The sequence below is a fragment of the Urocitellus parryii genome, unplaced genomic scaffold (genome assembly GCF_045843805.1).
Source record: "Urocitellus parryii isolate mUroPar1 unplaced genomic scaffold, mUroPar1.hap1 Scaffold_59, whole genome shotgun sequence".
Classification (NCBI taxonomy): Eukaryota; Metazoa; Chordata; class Mammalia; order Rodentia; family Sciuridae; genus Urocitellus; species Urocitellus parryii.
Genome location: NW_027554094.1, coordinates 871063 through 893824, shown reverse-complemented (window position 1 = coordinate 893824; position 22762 = coordinate 871063). Strand labels below are relative to the sequence as shown.

General features: G+C 46.6%; 1 protein-coding gene and 1 pseudogene across 1 annotated transcript; both read left to right on the top strand.

The window, feature by feature from the left end:
* Positions 1–1078: 1078 nt before the first annotated feature.
* On the top strand, positions 1079–8864 carry LOC144252784 (neuritin-like; annotated as a pseudogene).
* A 3493-nt stretch (positions 8865–12357) lies between these two features.
* Positions 12358–22124, top strand: LOC144252779 (ankyrin repeat domain-containing protein 50-like). The gene is given in 4 exon segments (XM_077794887.1): positions 12358–12580; positions 18613–19603; positions 19605–21660; positions 21663–22124. Coding segments are annotated over 4 exon segments (3714 nt in total). The 5' UTR covers positions 12358–12375.
* The last annotated feature ends 638 nt before the right edge of the window (positions 22125–22762 follow it).

Here is a 22762-nt window from a genome sequence, read left to right as displayed (position 1 = left end):
CCCCCCCCAAATATAGGTGTCCGCGGTGTCTTGTGAAGCAGCCTTTGGCCCAGGCGGGTCTTGTGAGTGGTGAAATCCACAGAGGGCACGCTGTGTATATTTTGGGGGTCCCACGTGTGCGGCCCAAACCCCTGGGGCCTGGGCGTGTGCTCGCGTGTAGTGTGTGTGGGCGTATGTGTGTGAGTGTATGCTTGTGCCGGGGGCCGAGCTGAGTGCTCAAGCGCTCCAAGCTGCGCCCAGAGCTCAGCTGTAGGGTTGGAGAAAAAAGGGGGTAGGCAAGTTCGGGGGGGGGGGGCGGGGGGCGGGAGGCTGATTGGAGCTTTTGAATTGATGGAGTTGGCTTAGCCGCTTTTCCCTCTCCGGCTTGAGCTCCTTTAAACCTCGCTGCTGCTTCGTAGGAAGGGGGCTGGATTCACTGTAGCTGCTGCAGGAGGGGGAGCAGGTTGAAACAATCGAGTAGGCGCGCCAGGACTCCCCGGCTCCAGGCGGGGAGGGGAGAGGGAGCCCCCATTCTGCGCAGGGAGGGGGCGGGGTTGGAGGGACCCAGCAAACCAGGAGGAGGCGGGGGCGGTCGCTGGGATGGGGGAAGCGGTCACCCCCAGGAGACAAGATTTCGTTCGGATCCCACATTAATTGGAGATATCTGATTAATTTGAGCTTCTGATGACTATAAATGGCGATTCTCTACTAAGGTGTCTATATTAAAAAAAAAAAAATCGTTCCGTGTCATCCCCCATGTTAGGCCTGCTCGTGGGCGTGAGGCTGTACTTCCTCCGCCCCCTCCTAATGGAGTGAACCATTCCCAGCTCTTCCTCTCTCTCTCTCTCTCTCTCTCTCTCTCTCTCTCTCTCTCTCTCTCTCTCTTACTCTCTCTCTTACTCTCTCCCTCTCTCTCTCTCCACCTCTCTCTCTTTCGGTCTCTTCCTCGCTCCCTCTCTTTCTCTCCTCCCTCTGCCTTCCCGGCGCATAAAGTCTCCCTCGGAACTTGTTGGCAATGCCTATTTTCCAGCTTTCCCCCAAGTTCTCTAAACTAACTATTTAAAGGTCTGCGGTCGCAAATGGTTTGACTAAACGTAGGATGGGACTTCAGTTGAATGGCAGATACATTTCACTGATCCTCGCGGTGCGAATAGGTAAGTGGTCGCCCAGACTGGCTCTCTCAACCAGTCCCTGCCAGAGGGGCAGACGCTCGGACCAGCTGGGCCTGCAGCCACCTCGGGGTGCAGAGAAACCTGCAGAACCCCGAGGGGGTGACGTTGGCTCCTGAGGACTTGGGCGTCCCGGGTTGAATTTTTCTAAAGAAAAAGAGACTCCAAACGTTCTCCAGGAAAATTGTGCGCTGGCGGGCGGTGGTTTTTCCAGAGGAGGTCCACCGTCCCCCTCGCCGTTTTCCTCCAAAGCGCCCATCAATTTTTGCTTTCCTATCTGGGGTTAGACCCGGTTCGGTGCGCTCTGGGGCAATGCATCGGCTCCTGCGATACTGCAAGATACTATTTTTGAAGGGTCGAAAGGTGAATTCAGGAAAAAGATGGCTAGCCAGATAGGACTGGAAAGTTTTATGTGCAGAAAGCGAAGATATTCCAGGGCTCCGCTCAAACTGCTGCATTTAGAACTTTGTCATTTTCCCTCCCCCTCCCCCCATATCCTAGCTGCAGCATTTACACCGGGCACCGCAGACTCGGTTCAGAAGCAAATCGAGAACGACCAGGAACTCTAGATCACATATTTTTTTATGCTTACCATTGAGGAGGGTAAACTGAGCCAAATATACTTTTTGAGACACGTTTGCCTGTTACTTTATCCAACACTGTCTGCATTTTGTACATAGGAAATGGTTAAGAAGTGTTTGCAATATGTCATGTCAGGTGTTTGTTATTTTTGTTTGTTTGGGGTTGATTGTGGACGGATTTATTGAGTCACCATTTTATGTTAAGGAATGTTGAGTTGTAGTTACACTGCCATGGGGCTTTTTAAAGTTTACATTTTTTTTCCATCCAGAATGCAGAAAACATTATGGGAGCAGGCATTAGAAAAATTCCTTTTTTGATGCTGGTTCAGAACATTAATTAACATGGCCTAAAAGTGAAAGTGAAGCAGGTTATTAATAGAATGGACAAGAGAAAAAAATAGAAACTCTTCAAACGGTTTTTTTTTTTTTTTGGAGATGGAGGGAATTGTTATCTCCTATGATTTCAGGCTGTAGCATTCTTCTTTGCAGACAAATCCTTGCAGTATTTTGGTGGGGGCTGCTTTAGGGAATTGGTTCGGGGCAAGAGAAAGAATACAAAACAATTTTTCTGTATGAGAAATGTGGAGAACACAGAATTTGGGGTTCTCTGGACATTAAAATTGATTCTTTGCAATGGGATTTTATGCACTTAACATGATTTTGAGGGATCTGGTTGTTTGTTTTGTTTTTATTCCCCAAGAACATTATAGGATGTTAGTGTGTGTGTATGCAGGATGTTGCTGTTTTCCTTTAATTCTAAGGAATGACTTAATGCTTCCAGTCTGGTTGATTTGAATATCTGACATTAGTTCAAAGAGCTGCAATAAATAAAGAACATTTCTAAAGGCAGCAAATCCCTTAAATGTTGCAAATAATTGCATGTGGCATTTTGCAATTAGCCAGAGAATTTTTAGGGAACAGGAGAGGTAATTGTTTTTGAGACAGGGGTTTTAATCCGAGAAGGTTTGTGCTGTTTTCTCAGTGGGAAATAACCTTACTTTGAGGATTAAAAAAAAATTAAAAAGCAGTTGTGCATGAGGGATGTGTTTTGAACACATGACCCTCAGACTGAAAATGACCACTTGTAGGCTATGGAGTTGAAGTTGAACGTATTTTTTCCCTAATGTCTGCCCTTTCCTGCACCAGAGCCTCAGTCTTTATTAATTCATGCCTGGGAGCTGTCCCAAATCACTGACATTTGACAAGAAAAGTGGGGGTTGGGGAGGGACGGAGAAGAGGAGAGAGTGGTGAACGAATGAAGATGCGGTGGGAGGAAGTTTGGAATGAATGAGAGGTCGAACGAATGAACGAATGGAAACCGCACAAGACAGGGACGCATAGGAGGACAGAGAAGGAGCCCGAGTCGCCTGCCCAAACTTGCAGAAACCGGGTTCAGAAAGGACTGCAAGGGACACGGTCTGCGACCTACTAGGGTCGCGTGCACCTGCAAAATCTGTCCCCGTGCACAGGCTCTGGCCTCCTGGTGCAGGCTAGAGCCCAAGGAGTCAAAGTTGCAAAACACAGAAAATTTCACGACTTCTTATTTTACACACGCACACACTCACGGTTTGCAGGGTCTTCTCTATAGCAGCACCTAGAAAGATAACGTGACAGAACGCTTCCCGCCCCCAGCGAGCCCCAATTCCCGTTTTAAAAATTGTCAGTGCGTCTTAGGGGCCTCTTTTTCGACACCGAATTTTTAGGGGTGGAGGTAAGGAGTGAGGAGAGACCTGGGACAGAGCGGGAGAGTGGTCTGTATTTTGTTTCTTCTCTGCAATGCTGTGCATAACGTAGAAGAGGATGATGCATAGGGTTGATTCCACTTTGAGTTTTATTATCACAAATATTCATTAGTTCATGAGATACTGTTAGTGTTCCATTTGCTATTATTGTAGTCGCAAGGAAGGGCATTTAATTTTTGTGGAGGTTTCTGAAGGTTTACGCATCTGCTCCAGCTGAGGTCGAAGTTAACCCTGGTCCCTTCCCCAGCGTTTCCCGTTCCGGATTATAAAACGCAAGACCCGCCTCGCTCTTCCTGCAGCAATTTGTACACCGTGAGCTCTCAGAGGTTGCTGTGGGTTCCATCACCTTCCCCCTGGTCTGCGTCTGGCCTAGCGCTCGGGGACAAGAGGATGCGTGGGGGAGTGTGTGCGCGGGGGGAGAGGTGCACCATCCTCCTGGGACACATTCACACGCGAGCGGCAATGGCCAGGACACTGCGGAGGAGGCTTGCGCACCGAATCCTGGGAGCTAGAGGCCGAGCCACCCTACATTCTCCTCGCCCCAACCGCGCAGATTTGGGCTTCTCTAGCGCTTTCCAGGAGCCCCAAGTGCTCCTGGCCGCTAGGTATCCAGTCTCAGGCTGGTTTCGTTGGCCTTAGGGTGGAAAGAAATGGCCACCGCAGCGCCCGCAGGCCTGGAGCCTGTTTCTGGTCCGGAGCCTCGGGGTTTGGTGGACTTGAGTCCAGGAGCAAGGAACTCTGTGTCGCCCGGGTTTTCTCCTCCTGTTCTCCAGCTGCCCCATCTTGCATCCCGTCCCCCCACCCTCTGACGCAACTTGGAGCTAGAGGCCGCAAGTCCCAGGAGGCCGAAAGCTGGGTGTTCAGCAGCCTGTCTGGGACCTGGAGAGGAAAGGTCTAATTCCGCTGCTGCTGTCCCGAGTGGTGGCGGGCCTTTCCCGGGATGTGAAGGGTGTGTGGGGAGGTGAGTGGCGGACAGAAGAGGTGGAAGGAAGCAGGGAACCCGAGATAGTGTAGGTGACCTGGGGCCACCTGCGCAGACACATCCGTTCCCCGGCCTGGCTTGTGGCCCTGACTGCCGGGACAAATCAATCCCATTGGGTCTTGAGAAATGTAAACTGCCTTTTTCTGTGGGGCAAAAGCGAGTGCATCCAAGGGTCTCTCGCGGAACAGATTCCACGGTAGGCATCGGTTTTATAATGAAACAATCCATTTCGGTGACCTCCAGTGGCTTCCAGAGACTTTATTCATCCATTCATTCTGAGCACCCACCGAGGACCGCGCGCCCAAGGGCTATTGGCGGGAGGTGGCCTGGGTTCCAATGCTTGCCCCCAAGTCTGTCAGCCTTCCTAGGCTAGCCTCGCCCCTGCACTCTGTTGTCCAGACCCCCTCTCTCTGTCCTCAGGAATGGAGGATTACACTGCTAGAGACGTGACGGGGCTTGCTGGGGGAGTGTTGGGAGACGAAGGAGGGAGTGAGGAGACAGAGAAATAAAAGAGATGAGGGAGGTGAGAAAAGGGGGGGCGATAGAAACAGAAAAAGATACAGAGCGCGATTCAGGAGGGAGCTGGAAGGAATGGACTTTCCTCTCTCCCACTCAACCCACATCCATTCACACACAGACGTTGCGCACCAGAGTCGTGTTGAGTGGATATTGGCCGGCCATCCCCAGGCCAAGTCTTTAGGTCACCTTTGACATCGGTGCTTCCCGAGGCTGGGCCATGAGAGACACAGCTCCATGGGGCAAGGCAGCAAGAAGTCGGGGACGCCCGGGCGGGCCTTGGGGCATCAGGGCAGGGTCGAGGCGCTGCTGACCGGTGTACCCTCCTCCCCCGCAGCGTACCTGGTGCAGGCCCTGAGAGCAGCAGGCAAGTGTGATGCGGTCTTTAAGGGCTTTTCGGACTGTTTGCTCAAGCTGGGCGACAGTATGGCCAACTACCCGCAGGGCTTGGACAACAAGACGAACATCAAGACCCTGTGCACATAAGTGTCCTCTCTGGTCCGCTGGGGTTCTCTTCTGGGGGCGCTGCTGAGGTCAGAGTGCCGCACCTCCCCGCCTGAGCTCAGCATACAGTGCCAGAGTAAATCTGCGCACTCTTGCCTTCTGGCTCTCACCCCCAGGCCCAGGCCTATGGACAAGCCCTCTGGTCCCTAGGCCCAGTCCTCTGGTTTAGGAAACTCCAGAGCCTGGGGTGGACTACAGAGAAAGAACCCCCACAGCGGCCTGATCCCAGCTCCCAGCAGCCTCATGGGCTCACAATGAGGTGCATGCACCCAGTCCACCTGAGAGAAGGCCTGGGGCAAGGAACCCTGCTACCAGTTCCTCATTCAGCAGAATCTCTGCTTTGAGGCAAACTTTAATTATTACCTCTCTCAAGGATAAGTGACCTGCTGAATACCCTGAACAGTTGGTTTGGGTTTGAGGACCTTTGGGGAGTAATTCTAGATTTACCTAGAGGCTATAGTCACTGGCCTATTATCTCCACTTTCAGTGATATATGGCCCTTTCAAAACACACCAAGAAAATGCAGTGCAAGTAAGGAGGCCCTGGCTTCCAGTTTCTGGGAGAAGGGCTGAAATAATATTTTATTGTATAGCAATGACTGCCCAAGAGGAGAATGTCTGGGCTGTCTGGTGACTGTGCTAAGTTTGTAGTCATTTCCTAAGCTAGAGGTAGCCATCCTCCATGCTTTTCCCACCCCTTTCCCTATCTGCACTGTCTCCTCAGATTGCGGAAGGCGCAGGTCCAAAGGAAGGGGAGAGAGACTTCATGGCCAGGCCCAGCGGTGTTTTCTGAGATATTAGCTAGAAAGTCTGCTCCCACTAGCAAATGAGGTAACCAGCACAGCACTGTTGCAGCGGACCTGGGACATTAGAAATTTGCTGCAGACCTTAGAAATTTCCCCAAACTCTGCAACAGACACTGCCTTTATTTTTTTCAAAAACAGCTGCTTTCTGCCACCTCTATAATGACCCTTCCGATACAGTCAAGGCAAGAGGTATCCCTTATTCCCAGACTTTGAAATGACCATTTTCCAGGCTTTTCTTTTTATACTGTGAAGAAGTCTTCTCTCCCTAACTGGGAAGAGTTTATTTCAATTACAACTGAATGAAGGTCAATCATGCTACATACTTCCCTGAATATCCTATTGCCCACCTGGAGCCACAGCAGCTAAGTGGCTGCTACCTTCTTATCAGAGTAGGAACAAATACTTAATTCCAAATGTCTGGTTAAAAGTAAGAATGTATCTCCTAAGGCATGCCAAGGTTACATATAAAGGAATTACCAATGCCTCTGCCATTTTCTGGAACTTTCAAGCTATTTAAATATTTTAGCAGGACTTTGGTCCTGGAAAACCTGGAGTGAGAAGGCCCCTCCCTGAGGTTGCAGGCCATAGTTGGGCCCAGACCTCATTCACTTGGTGGTGCTAATTGTTCAACAGGATAAAGTGCACCTCTCCCAGCCCCAAGTGAATATTTTTTTTTCTCTAGGAGTGTCCCTCTTCTAGGAAGGCCCTATCCCCATCTTGGGGTACATAAAGAAAGCAGTAATTTAGAAATCCTTTGGGAGGTGCAATTACACAGGAGCTCCGCAGGAGAGCTGTCCCTGGGCTTCTTGGTGTGCCAAAATCTTGCTATGTATTACAATCCTGAAAGTCCTACACCCTGCCCTCCTTAGTCCTCATAAACTAGAGATTCAACAGGGGTCATGAGAAGACAGTCTGAACCAAGGCAACCCAACAAACATTTATATCTTCCCTATTAGCCAGAAGATAGGGTGGGAGTGCAAATAAGGATAAATCAAACACTATGGTTGCCTTCAACATGCTTACCGTCCAGGCGGGCCACAGAAGAGGGAGAGAGGAGTACATATAACCAAACTGCCTGGAGGGCTGCTGCTGTTTTCTCTGACTCCCAGGGCCAGGGTGAAGTGGGAGCCAGCTTGGAGTTACCGAGACACACAGATCGACCCAGCTCTGAAAGGAGACAGCGCCCCAGGAATTGATCACGGCTTGGGATTATATTTAGTTTCAGGACCTATTTTGGGTTTTCAGAAGAAAGGGGGACAATAAAAAATAAAGAAAGAAAGAAAGAAAAAGAAAGAAAGGTTGGATGAAGGTTGTGGGGGCGGGGCTAGGAGCCCAGCCCAGCCTGGGAGGAGGAAGTGCTGTTAAAAGCTCTGCTGCGAGAAATGACAGCAAGGGGAGGACGAAGAGCCGGGTCCTAGAAGGCTGGCAATGGTGGGCATCGTTACACTCTGAAGGCGGTGGGGGCGAGGACCTCTGGGGTCTAAGCCCACCTGAAAGACTGGAATAGGAAGCATGCAGCGCGCAGGCCTGGGGCGCTGGGGGTTGCCAAAGCGGGAGAAAGCCCTGGAGCAGGCGCCAGGTGCCAAGCACTACCACTCACCTACCTGGGCAGGGCAGAAGCAGGCAGGAGTCTCTGGATGGAATCTGAGCCGCGGGACTGTGGAGGGCCAGGCGGGAGGGCCTCGGAGGACCGAAGCAAGTGGAGAGGCAGAGAAAGAGGAAGTAGGGGGACCGAAGAGAAGAAAAACGGAGGGAAGGGGAAACCGAAGAGAGGGAAAATGAGGAGAAACGGGAAACAAAAGGCGGAGGTTGGGGTGGGAGTGGGAGAGATGGAGGGCGAAGGCGAGAGTACCACAGCGAGGAGGAGGGAGACAGAAGGGGCGAGGGAGAGCAGAATGTGAGAAGCCAAGAGGGGAGGGCCATACCTGAGCAAGTAACCCATCTTGCAAGCTAAGAGGCATTAATGGGCGGCAGCTTGCAAGGCTTCGCACTGTTTTCCCAGCCTTCCCCAAGGAGGGCGAGCAATCTGTTGGCGAAGGCGGAGGTGTGCCAGCGCAGTTGCAGCGGGTGCAACCCGGCTGCCGAATCCGCCACAGGCGAGCTAGAGGGGGAGCCACCTAGGTGAAGGGGCGCCCGAGCCGCTTTGACAGCGCTTCGGGCATGGGCCGAGGTCTGACGACGAGTCGCGACCTGGCGCAGCCCTAGAGGCAGGGCTGCAGCAAGCAGGTAGGAAGGGGCGCGCCCTGGCAGATGGGCGAGGAGGCCGTGAGAGGGGGAGTCTCCAGGGTGCAGGTCCAGGGTCCTCCCCGCGCCCCCAAATGATCCTGCTTCTTCTGTTTTGTTCTGTTCCTCGCCAGATACTAGGAGGATTTCCACAGCTGCACGGTCACAGCCCTGACGGATTGCCAGGAAGGGGCGAAAGATATGTGGGATAAACTGAGAAAAGAATCCAAAAACCTCAACATCCAAGGCAGCTTATTCGAACTCTGCGGCAGCGGCAACGGGGCGGCGGGGCCCCTGCTCCCGACGCTCCCAGTTCTCCTGGTGTCTCTCTCGGCAGCTTTAGCGACCTGGCACTCCTTCTAAGCCAGCTCCACTCCGCGCCCACCCACACTCACTCCATGCTCCCGGAAATCGAGAGGAAGATCCATTCGTTCTTTGGGGACGTTGTGATTCTCTGTGATGCTGAAAAAAAAAAAAAAAAAACATTCATAATAGGATTGTGGGAAATCCTGATTCTCTTTTTTTTTCTTCTAATTTCGTTTGATTTCTTGTGTTTTAATTTGCCAAATGTTACCAATCAGTGAGCGAGCAAGCACAGCCAAAATCGGACCTCAGCTTTAGTCCGTCTTCACACAAAAATATGAAAACGGCAACTCACCCCCATTTTATTTTTAATTTTTAATTTTTTTGGCAAAAGAATCTCAGGAACAGCCCTGGGCCACCTACTATATTAATCATGTTAGTCACATGAAAAATGATGGGCTCCTCCGAATAGGAAAGAGAGGAGAGGAGAAGGCCAGGGGAATGAATTCAAGAGAGATGTCCACGTGGGAAGCATATGGTGAATAATTCACGCTCACGTCTTTCTTCCACAGTATCTTGTTTTGATCATTTCCACTGCACATTTCTCCTCCAGAAAGCAAAATGACAGATTATTGGCTTTAGATTTTTATGGGTAGGAGGGAGAGAGGAAGGGGTTGTGGCAACTCTGGCATCATGGTAAAAGGTGTGAGAAGCAATGCTGCTAAAGTCACTGAGGGGTTAGCTTTACCTGCTGTTGTTGATGCATCTTTCAAATCCACTGCCTTTATTTTCCCTCCTCTCTCGTTTTAGCTGTTACACATACAGTAATACCTGAATATCCAGTGGTATAGATCACAAGGGGGGGGGATGTTAAATGTTAATCTAAAATATAGTTAAAAAAAGATTTTGACATAAAAGAGCCTTGATTTTAAAAAAAGAGAGAGATGTAATTTAAAAATTTTATTATAAATTAAATTCAGCAAAAAAAGTTTTGCTACAAAGTATAGAGAAGTATAAAATAAAAGTTATTGTTTGAAATGGGGGTGTCGCTTTGTTTCCTCCACCAAGTTCTCTGGGTACCTCAAGGGACATACAACGCCGGGTGATCAATTAACTCACGTGTTCACCAAGTCACTGGGTAACCTGAAGGCTTCAAGCAGATGCTCCTTAGCTAGGACTCCTTGCCACGACTTCCAAATTTCTCAGTCTTGAAAGGGGGGGGGGATGTTTTAAAATGTATTCATTCAAAAGCAGAGGTCCCTTCTAGGTGCGGAGTGCAGAAACTGGGCTTGCCCTTGTGTGGGGGGAGGCGCTGGGAGACGCAATGCCAAGTGGCCAGCCAGCTGCCCCCACCTCAGGTGGGTCTGAGCCCTAACCAGGATCCTTCCAGGCTGGTCCCTAACCACGATTTGCCTCTTCCTCTGCGGTGGCCAGAGGCCACCAAGTTGAGAAGCACGTGGCTGTTGCTGAGGCTGGCTCTGAACTCACGATCCTCCTGCCTCAGCCTTCTGAGGCGCTGGGATCATAGGTGTGTGCCACCGCGCCTGGCACTTAATGCTTTAAAATATTAAAGTAGCATCTTCTCTACTCAATGCCTTTCCTTCGTGATGCAGATCTACGGTGTCAGTGATTTGTGAAGATGGTCTTGAGCCCTGGGAACCTGCCTGTGTACAACATTGGCTCTCTAGAACCCTTAGGGTCATGTCCACACTTCATTGAAAAGCTTACAGAGCCCAGCACTCACTCTTTTCCACAATTCTTTCTTCACGCTTTGCTCAAGGGTCTTTCTCCAAGCCCATGCAGGTGCTGTTGCCTTAACTAGGTTTTCTTCCCCCTTCCTGTGTGCCCCCAACCCTTGACCCTTGCTCTTCCTCCTCACCCCCCTCCTGGCTTTGACCTCACCAGCCTCAACCTCCACACCCAGCTCCCCTGACCCCTTCCCACACCTATCAGATTTTTAATTTGAAACTTACTTAATGACATTTTTTCTTTAAACTATAAGAATCAAAAGAGCACATCTGTATCTCCAGCTACCTGGGGAGCCACAGTAGAAAGGTCATGAGATCAAGGTTAGAGCTCAGTGGTAGAGCATTTTCCTAGCATGCACAAAGCCCTGGGTTCCATCCCCAGCACCACAAAAATTTAACAGAGCAGGTCAGGACTGAGGCAGTTTTGCTCTTCAGCACACACCCAGAGCTTGGCATGGTGCTCACAGTAGGTCCTAAGTAATGATGTTTTGGCAGTTTGGGATGGAAGACACATAACTTCAATACCCTGTGCTCATTGATATGATAAACAGTGATAGAATTGCTAACATAGAAAATTAGAGTTGATCATTTCTTATTTACATATTAGTAAGTGCAATGGAAGAAGACTCACTAATGCCATGACAGCATTTAATAAAGATTTGACCATAGAAAGTGACTCAACCTTGAAGACCAAGGAGAAGCCAGGTCCATGAGAGAAGGGGTATGCAGACCAGACACAGGAGGCTGGGGCAGCTGTCTGGTGAGGGTTACCAAGGAAAGCCATGCATGGCTGGAGTCCCTGGGGAAGGGTGAGTGGCACAGTAGAAACTCCCTGGAGGGGCCATAGAGGCAGGTGGGCCACCCTCGTAGCTCGGGGGAGAAAGAATAGGAGTTTGGACTTGAGTGATGCTATTACAATGGATTAGGGGTTTTAGAAACATTGACTTTTGCCTGGTGAAAAGTTGGATCTTGGTGTCTAGGGTATTGAAGGATTGAGAAGAGAATTGTAGAAAATACAATTTGTAAATTTCTGTTGTTCGTAACTGAATGGATTGTGTCTCCTTCACTTTGTTACCTGCTTAGCACCCCATTGGGCATTTAAACACCTCAGGTAAATATTTGCTGAAAGCAAATGAGCATTGTTTTATTTAGGAAAAACTTTCATTCAACAGCAATATAAATTGCAGAAGTAGGAAATACATTACTCGGTGGAATCAAACTTAATCATTTTTCTTTACTTTGCAATTTGAAAATATCAAATTGGACCTAGAATATAGTCCTCTTCTTCCAGGCCTTTAAAATAACTGTGGTGACTTGTTATACACATGCAGTCATCTCATGAGAGAAATGAAACACATGTAAATTCTGTGGAAGCCTTGATGCTGATCTTATTACGGTGGTCTGAATATTTGCTTTGCTTTGTTTTGTTTTCCTCTGCAACACGTTTTATGCCCTTGTCATAGATAATTCAAACTTTAACACCAATTCAAAATCCAGAAGGGAATATTGAACTCTAGGCTCCCCGTCCCTCCAGGCCTTCCTGGGTTGTGCTGGGTCTCACTCTCACACACAAGTACACTGTGCTGTGGAAGGTGACATCACTGGAAACGCCAGCTATTTAGGACCTGTATTCTACTTAAAGTAAGGAATTGACGTTTATAACATTTTTGCCCTAAACATGTTTAAACATTTTATCCTACAGTCTTTTGTAAACATTTGTATTGGTACTACTACTGTTTGAGTACTGAATGTGACATTGTCACCAGTAATGTTCCGGATGTGCTGTGGTGTCTTGCAGGTGTGTGCTGCTCCCACTCCTGGGCATGGAGCCCCCTCAGCAGAGCCTGTTTCTGCTGGTGGACTCTGTGGATGAAGGGTGCAATGTCACTGAAGGAGAACAGACTGCCACCAGCTTATCTGGGACTGTCGCGGAACTGCTTGCTGGTCACCATGAGTTCTTCCCACCGTGGCTCCTGCTTCTCCGTTCTGCCTGAAAACAGAGTAAGGCTGTTCCTAAAATGTTTACTGGTAAGCATACTTACTTACTGCCATCCGATGCTTCTACTGACCAGCAACCACTTGTTTTCTTCCGAGAGTGAAGTGTGCAGTTGGTAATCTGGGTGTTGCCCCTGCTCCTTCTGTCACTGTTATTAACTGTACCCTTCTACAGGCGTGTTAAAGACAGTCTGTGGCATGTTTTAAAGCTGCTTAAGCATTACTCTTTGCAGAACTCTCTTCCTAACTGCTTGGTAAAGGACGGTGGCACATCCTGCATGCTGACTGCCCCGGCCCTGTGGGGCTGCCTCCCTGCTGATGTCCTTTGAACTAGACTAGCATCTGAAGAGTAGTGAAGGCTCAATGCCAGTCACTCTAGTGTTTTCCATGGTGTCTAAACAGAGACAGTTAAAAACCCTTTAGGATGTCACTTGAAATATTTCCTTTCTCTTAATCTTTTTTTGATAAGTGAGAAAACAGAGTATATAATGTATAATGAAGATGGTTTTCTTCATTTCTATTCTTTTTTCTTGATCTTTGTACTTTTTAAACCAACCCTAACAAAGTCACGATCATGCCAATAAATCATATGACATGCTTCCTGTGCCCTCTGGGAGGTGAAGGAGTGTAAACAAAGGACCTCTCCCAGGACTTGGGTGTAGCTGGGCAGACACTGACTGGGGTCATGACGAATGGGCGGTGTCATTTTTGAGCAGTTCTGAGCATTTGGCAGCATGGCAGACTCTCCTTCATCAGTTCAGTGGCTTTATCACCAGCTTCGCTCCAGCTCAGCTCCTGCCTCAGGTCCCTGCTGCCAGTGCAGCACTGCAGGCTTCCAGGGGAGCCATTATTTTGGGGTGTTGATAAGAATTGAGGGTTAAAATGAGAATGGCTAACCCTGATATCACACAACCTGCCGAGCATGTACACGGGAGTTGAAGGCCCCTGGCCTGAATTCCCATGCCCTTGTCTCCTCTTGTTCTTTAGCCCACATGTCTATACTATGTGTTTACATAGTTCACACCTACAAGACACTCCATGTACCATCTCAGCTCTACCAGGTGCTTAGCTCTGTGACCTTGCACAACTTGCTTAATGCTCCATATGCCTGTTTCCTCATCTACAAAGTGGAAATTACATAAAGTTAAATCACAAATTACTCGTGAAGCACTTAGGATATTGCCTACCTAATACATACTAAGTGCTTCATGAATGTTGCTATTATTTTCATTTATTCACATATTTAGCCAGTGACTTTTGAACTCTAATTATTACTGTTCATAAATCTAGGTCATTGGTTTCAACTGGTACCTAGTATCTCTTCCTGGGAATAAATCTTCTATTGTTTTTCCATTATACTATTCATGGACATTTAGATTGTTTCCAGTGTCACTGAGTGAGCATCCCTAATCAGAAATACTCCAGAATCCAAAAGCTGTTGAAATGTGGACATGACGCCACAAGTGGAAACTTCTACACCATGAAACCATTTTATCAACAAAATTATTAAGCATATTATATTAAATTACTTTCAGGCAGTATGAAACATAAGTGGATTTTGTGTTTAGATGTGGGTCCTAATCCCCACAATATCTGATTATGTACATTCAAATAGTCCAAAACCTGAAAAAATTCAAAATTCAAAAACTCTGGTCCCAGGCATTTCAGAGAAGGTATGTTCAACCTGTATTGCAAAAACTACTTTAGGAATGTGCTTGTATATGGCTTCATGTACACATGTGCTAAAGATTTAAATCTATTTAAAGTTAGAATTGGAATTGCTGGGTCATAGAACATATACATTGTGAACGCTACTTAATTTTATCAAATAATAGCTAGTGTGCTTGAAATAATTGACGCATCTACCAATAACATGAGATTTGCCATTTCTCTACATGCTCATCAGCCAACATCTGTTATTTGCAGATCCGCTCTTATCTGCTTTAAGGCATCTGCACTGATATTCTTCTGACTAGAATGTTCTTCCCTTGACTTCTTACCGCCTTCTTACTTGGACCCCTACTCAAATATCAGTTGCACACGAGCTTCTGATTGTATTTCTATTCTAGTTTTCTTCTCTCCCCGGCTACATGGTCATAAACTCACTATCTGGTTTTATTTCTTCATATATCCGATTACTGTTTAAAATCTGTCTATATTTTATACTTGTTTACTTAGCAATCTGTCTTCTCCACTATGATATAGTCAACATGAGAACAGGAATTTTTCCTTGATCCCCAACCTCCAGAACAGAGCTTGGGACTAAACTGCCATGCCTTGATTTGCAAATAAGTATCTTCTTTCAACTGTGTTTAGTGGAACAAGCAATGAACTAGGAATCAGGTGGAGCTAGATTACAGTCAGATTGTACCTATCCTCCCTTCTCTTCCCCAGTATACTAATTGTTAAAAATGGTGGGCTTTGTGTGGACATTTACCACCTCTGCTGTTGGTAAATTTTTAATTTGGGAGTAAAAGTTAAGAACATTACTGAGGTTATTAATAAATACCATAAAATTGCTTTCTGAAAAGACCATATTATATTCCTTCCTGAAAGTATGTGTGTTGCTTTCTTTGTATTTCCACCAGTATTGAGTTACATCTTTTTTTAGTACTTGTTAACTTGCCACGTGAAAAATGTTATTTTATTTGGACTTCTTGTTTACTGTTTAACTGTTCATTTATTTATCAGTTTGTCTTTTTTTTCTTTATCATTTTTGTTAATCTTTCTATCAAGAAGGTAGTGATTTTGTTATTGATTATTTTTAAGGTTTTTATTTCATATGCTTTTATTCTTTGTAACTATTTTCCTCAGTTTTTAAAAACTGTAATAATTATTTTGAAATCTGTTATATGTAAGCTAATTATTAGCCTTTATATTACATATTCTTTTATGTTTGATTATGTTATTCATATGGATATTTTGTCCTAAGTGGTGCAAAATAGGAATCTAGGATTTAAATGATTAGTTGGACCACATATTTTCTCAGCATCTTCTTGATTTCCTTTACTGTTGCTTGGCAAATTGAAAGAATTAGCCCATTCAAAACACCAAGAATTTACTTACAAAATATTTTGCAGATTTTTGTACATATTGATTCTGATTATAAAAGTGACCCATGCTTACATAGAAACATTTTATTTTTTTATTTTTTTTTCATTTTTAATATTTATTTTTTAGTTCTCGGTGGACACAACATCTTTGTTGGTATGTGGTGCTGAGGATCGAAGCGGGGCCGCACGCATGCCAGGCGAGCGAGCTACCGCTTGAGCCACATCCCCAGCCCACATAGAAACATTTTAAATGACAACATACACCAGCATTGATTCCATCACTTGGAGATAAAACACTGATTGAGCACTCTAACACCTTGTGTTCTTAGTTCTTAGTGTTCCTACCTAGTTGAGCCTATGCTTTGTACCAGTTTGATTTCATGCTTTTTAAATTTAACGTTCATGAGCCTGTTAGCTATTTTTTGCTGTCTTTTTAATTGCTATTTTTATAGCTGCCTGATTTATCTGTTACATACTGGAATTCTCTTAGCTTCCTTTGGTCCCACTGTCAGGTTTGACTTTCATGTTCCCCAGCTACAGGTGCTCTTGGGGACATGTGGCAGTTGCAGTGGGCATCAGTTTCTAAGCAGAGGTGCAGATCCACTCACCACCTCCAAATAAAATCAGCCCCTGAGCAGGAGCAGAAGTGACTCAGTAGCAAAGTGGCCCACATTCTATTCCTCCGGAAATTGTGATCATTTTCAGCCTCATCTTGTAATTATTGAAAGTGCTTTAATATCAGTATACTAAATTGTATATGTTCATAATCAGGGATTACATGTGTATTTGTCAAAAGTCACAATTAAAAACGTTATTAATTTTAGTACCTTTAACTAAAATTTTTTTAACTGGTGGATTAATAATCATATTTCTGTTTTAATTAATAAATAACTTCTTATTAATGACAAGCCTAATTTCTTCTGAATTCATATTCCCAATGTCTAGATCTGAGGAAGATTTATTTTTCATATTGCAAACATTTTGCATCTATTCTACGTAATTAATTCCATCCCTGTTTCCTCCCTGTTATCTCCATGTCAAACATTCGCTTCCTCTCAAAACTTTCTATTCCTATTTTCACCAAAACAGCAAACTTCAAAGTCAAAAAGAGCTATTAGAATCCTGGTTCTCTACTTATTCTGTGCTTTAGCTTCCTCATTTTAAAATAAGCACTCTGGTGGCCCAGGGCTGTCAGGGAAGGCATGTGTAGTGAGTGCTCCAAGTGCTTCCTTGAAGAGTGGACTCTCACAGAGCACTGTTTCCTGCCACGCCATTCTGCCAAACCTGTTCCTGTGGAGGTTGAGCCTGGGTTGTTTTAATTATGTCACATTTTAATCCTGAGATCTTAATTAGCTTGAACTAGAGATAAGTACTCATAATGGGTGATATGATCATTCTTGTGACTCAGACCATAGGTTCAGCACGTTGTATTTAAAACACTGTATAACATATAGGATACTATTTTAGTACATTTTTTATTAGTGATGTGTCAGGTGTTTTCCTTTTTAATTTTAAATTGTTTTTAATGAATTTCTGAAGTCAAAAGCACCCAGACACATAGGACAGGGTTTGGAGGCTATCACCTCATTTCACTGTGAATGCCTGTTGCTGTAAATTTCTAGGCATGTTTTAACTCCTCCTCAGTTTAAGTAGTGTTGTCTTTTTTTCCATAAGTAAAATTTGTGTTTTGAGATTATTTTTGTTGAGGATTTAATGATCACTTGTGTGTATATAAAATCATAGATTCTATTTTTTTTATATAGATTTAGGGCTGTGCAAATTTGTTATTTCCTCATGTTTCATTTTGGTAGGTTATGTTTTCTAATAAATATGTCCATTTCATCTAAATACTTAAAGCTTAGTATCACAGAATTGTCTAACAGTTTTCTCTAAAAATCAAATTTTTAATCTTTCCGTGATCTCTCTGTCTGTCCTGTTGGCAAAGCCAGACATAAGGCCTGCTTGGGCTCCTTTTTCCACACAGTCCCCCAAACCCCATAATCGGGGCTTGTTAGTAGTCCCAGGGTCATCCTTCTTCTTTATGTTTGCTGCTGCTGCCACCACGATTGTCAAACCCCCTGGGCCTCTCAGCTGGAATATCCCAGCTTCTCTGAAGGCTGTGGCCTCTACTCTTGACTGGATGCAGCTCCTCCCTGGAGATGTTGGGATGGTACTTCATAATGCAGACTTGGTCACACTGCTGCTTCACCAAGTTCATGTGCTCTGCAGCTGCTTCTTCTGGAAGGCAAATATACAGTTGTCTCAGGAATTCATGTCTGTAGATCATGAATGAAAATCATGATCAAAATGAAATCATGGTGCCCTTTAAAGAACTTAAAGTTTTAAATAGCTGAAACTAGTGTAATTTTAGGTTGATTTGAACTTTATTACGTGGCTTTGTTACTACAAAGCTAAAGGTTTTAAGCATAATTTGACCAAGTTGCATCTTAATTAGTTCAAGCTGTTTATTGGCAGTCCAAATTTTAATTATGTTAATTTGATAATGTGTAAAATAATGTAATTCAGAGGCAGTGGCAGGTGATATTCTAATTGGGTGTAAATATTCAACCCCTTAGTTGAGGCTAATGTATTTTCAGGTATATGCTGGAGCTATATCCATGATTTGTATGAAAAAGATCATGTAAAAACAAACTGTACTTGTGTGTCTGATCCTCCTCATTTGGAAGTAAGTTTAGAACATCTTCAAAAGGCACTATTCGAGCATGTCAGGCTGTGATGCTTGGTGAGGCTCCTGTGGTGGGGTCCAGAGGCCTCAAGCCACTAAAAGCCACTTGCCAATGAGAAAATGAGGTTATTTTTCTGTCATCCATGTGTTTTTGCAGAAAGAAAAGAAAACTGATTTACATACTGCCATGTATTAATAGATTTATTAGCATTAATTAGTTGATTTTTTATTAGTTTGTTGTAAATTGAAAACATTCTCTTTAAAGATAAGGCTGCTTCCATAATACTTCTCAACTGAAGACATCTGCTTTTTTGTTGTTCTTCCAGGTTTTCGAAAAATCAGTTTGGATGACCTTAGGAAGGCATACATTTTCAAGGATGTGCAGCAGTACATTCTTCATCGTTTAGACCAGGAGGAAGCTCTGCGGCAGCACCTCACGAAAGAAACTGCCGAGATGTTAAATCAACTGCACATTAAAAGCAGTGGATGTTTTCTTTATCTAGAACGAGTTTTAGATGGAGTTTTGGAAAATTTTATTATGTTAAGAGAGATTCGTGACATCCCAGGAACTCTGAATGGTCTGTATCTCTGGCTTTGCCAGAGACTTTTTGTAAGAAAACAATTTGCAAAGGTTCAGCCAATTTTGAATGTCATTCTTGCAGCCTGTCGACCTTTGACTGTCACAGAGTTATATCATGCAGTATGGACCAAAAATATGTCCTTGACCTTGGAGGACTTTCAGCGCAAGCTAGATGTCCTCTCCAAACTTCTTGTCGATGGACTGGGAAATACTAAGATCCTGTTTCACTATAGCTTTGTTGAGTGGCTTCTGGACGTGAAGCACTGCACTCAGAAGTATTTATGTAATGCGGCAGAAGGACACCGAATGCTGGCCATGAGCTACACCTGTCAAGCCAAGAATTTGACACCATTGGAAGCACAAGAATTCGCACTGCATTTAATTAATTCAAATTTGCAGTTGGAGACAGCTGAATTAGCCCTGTGGATGATATGGAATGGCATGCCTGTCCGAGACTCTCTGTCCACTTCAATACCCAAGGAACAAGAAGTGCTGCAGCTGTTGGTTAAAGCTGGTGCTCACGTCAACAGTGAGGATGATCGCACATCGTGCATAGTCCGACAAGCCTTGGAAAGAGAGGATTCTATCAGGACACTATTAGATAATGGAGCTTCGGTGAATCAGTGCGATTCAAATGGGAGAACGTTATTGGCTAATGCCGCCTACAGTGGCAACCTTGATGTGGTGAATTTGCTTGTCTCTAGGGGAGCAGACTTAGAGATAGAAGATGCTCATGGACCTAGCTGCTAGACAAGGTCATACCAAGGTGGTTAATTGTTTGATTGGGTGTGGAGCAAATATCAATCACACTGATCAAGATGGTTGGACAGCATTAAGATCTGCGGCTTGGGGCGGCCATACTGAGATCGTGTCTGCACTGCTTTATGCTGGTGTAAAAGTGGATTGTGCCGATGCTGACAGTCGAACAGTGCTGAGAGCAGCAGCATGGGGAGGCCATGAGGATATTGTTCTCAACTTCCTACAACACGGTGCTGAGGTTAACAAAGCTGATAATGAAGATAGGACTGCTTTGATCGCGGCAGCATAAATGGGACACAGAGAGATTGTGGAACACCTGCTGGACCACGGAGCAGAAGTCAATCACGAGGACGTGGATGGCAGAACCGCGCTCTCTGTTGCTGCACTTTGTGTGCCTGCAAGTAAAGGGCACGCATCTGTCGTTAGCCTTTTGATCAACCGAGGTGCTGAAGTGGATCACTGTGACAAAGACGGCATGACTCCACTGCTGGTAGCTGCCTATGAAGGACATGTGCATGTGGTGGACTTGCTTCTGGAGGGAGGGGCTGATGTAGATCACACAGACAACAATGGCCGGACACCCCTGCTGGCAGCAGCTTCCATGGGTCATGCTTCAGTAGTAAACACACTTCTGTTTTGGGGTGCAGCTGTGGACATTGATAGTGAAGGCAGGACGGTCCTCAGCATAGCTTCAGCACAAGGAAATGTTGAGGTGGTACGCACTCTGCTGGACAGGGGGCTGGACGAGAATCACAGAGACGATGCCGGCTGGACCCCTTTGCACATGGCAGCCTTTGGAGGTCACAGGTTAATATGTGAGGCGCTCATTGAACAAGGTGCTAGAACAAACGAGATCGACCACGACTGCCGGATCCCCTTCATCCTGGCTTCACAAGAGGGTCACTATGACTGTGTTCAGATATTATTGGAGAATAAATCCAGCATTGATCAGAGATGTTACGATGGAAGAAATGCACTGCGGGTCGCTGCCTTAGAGGGACACAGGGACATTGTCGAGTTGCTGTTCAGCCGCGGCGCTGATGTGAACTACAAAGACGCAGATGGCAGGCCCACGCTTTATATCCTGGCCTTAGAAAACCAACTGACAATGGCCGAGTATTTTTTAGAAAATGGTGCAAACGTGGAGGCGAGTGATGCTGAGGGCAGGAAAGCGCTCCACGTTTCCTGCTGGCAGGGCCACATGGAAATGGTGCAGGTGCTCATTGCTTCCCACGCAGACGTCAATGCTGTGGACAACGAGAAGCGCTCGGCTCTGCAGTCCGCAGCCTGGCAGGGCCACGTCAAAGTCGTGCAGCTGCTGATGGAGCATGGGGCCATGGTGGACCACACCTGCAACCAGGGTGCCACTGCTCTCTGCATCACCGCGAAGGAGGGGCACGTCCATGTGGTCCAGGTCTTACTAGAGCACAGTGCTGATCCTAACCACGCCGACCAGTTTGGACGCACAGCTATGCGTGTTGCAGCCAAAAACGGACATTCTCAAATCATTAAATTATTAGAAAAATGTGGTGCCTCTAGTCTGAACGGCTGTTCCCCATCTCCTGTTCACACAATGGAGCAGAAACCTTTCCAGTCGGTGTCTTCGAAAATGCAGTCGCTCACAATCAAGTCCAACAGCTCCAGCAGCACCGGCAGCGGGGATGCGCAGCCGTCCCTGCGCGGCCTGCCCAACGGGCCGGCACACGCCTTCAGCTCGCCGTCGGAGTCTCCCGACTCCACCGTGTACCGGCAGAAGTCCTCCATGTCCAACAATTCCCTGAAGAGCTCAAAAAACTCCTCTTTGAGAACGACTTCCTCCAAGGTGACAGCACAGACAGTGCCGATGGACAGCTTCCACAGCCTGTCCTTCACGGAGCAGATCCAGCAGCACTCGCTGCCGCGCAGACGCAGCCGCCAGCCAATCGTGTCCCTGTCCTCCACCACGCAGTCCCTGGGACAGAGTCACAATTCCCCGAGCAGTGAGTTCGAGTGGAGTCAAGTGAAGCCCAGCCTGAAGTCCACCAAGGCAAATAAGGGGGGGGGGAATCGGAAAATTCCAGCAAATCCGGGTCAGCTGGGAAAATGGCGAAGCAGAGCAATTCTTCACAGCCAAAGGTCTTAGAGTACGAAATGACCCAGTTTGATAAGAGAGGACCCGCAGCCAAGTCTGGGAGGAGTGTGCCCCCTAAACAGACACCAGCAGACGCCCAGTGCAAAAGCCTGGTGCCCTCCGCCCAGCAGCAGCTCCTGCTCCACCAGCAGGGTGGGGAGCAGAAGAGGAGAAACGGGATCCTGACCAACCCCAACTACCACCTCCAGAGCAACCAGGTGTTTCTTGGTAGGGTGCCAGTCCCACGGACAATGCAGGACTGAGGGCACCCCGAGGTGTTGGAGGGCTATCCCTCCTCAGACACGGAACTCAGCCTTAAGCAAGCCTTGAAGCTTCAGATCGAGGGTGCCGACCCCAGGTTCAACTACAAGAAGGAAACGCCGTTGTGAAAGGTGGGACCTGGTCGGCCTAAAGTATCTGCACCCCGAAGTTAGCTCCCTTGGCTGGGTGCTCCCCTGCCTCCTCAGGGCCACTCCACCTTCCAGTCTCCCAGCCAGACCTGCCCTGCCCCCTGGAGTGGAGTCCTCCCCACATGTCACCCCGCCCCCCCTCCCTGCAGGTGACCAGCAGCGCATAAGCCTGGCACAGCCACATTCATTCTCCCACTGTGTTCTCGGTTGGTGTCCCCACCTGAATTGTAGGCTCTGGGAGGGTTAGTGCTCTGCCCACTGCTATCTTATGTCCCTGGATTAGTGTCTGAACAGTCTAGTTTCCAGGAGGAAGTGGACATGCCTTGCGTGTTCAGTTACCCCCTCTTGGGAGATGTTGATAGGTGAGGCTGTTCTGTATATTCATCTTGCTGCTTGGAAGAAGAGTGTTTGTAATGCATAGTAGATAGTTGGCCAATACTAACTCTGTTCCTCACTCAGAAAGAAGTTTACTCAGTAAAAGGTAGTTTGTTATTATGACAGATCTCTTGAGAATCTCCCAAAGTCATATTTTCACATACTGAGCAAAGAATTGAGAGGTGGGAAGTGTATGGTTGGCAAGGTAGGTGTGTGGAGCCCGTTGTATTCAGGTAGAACAG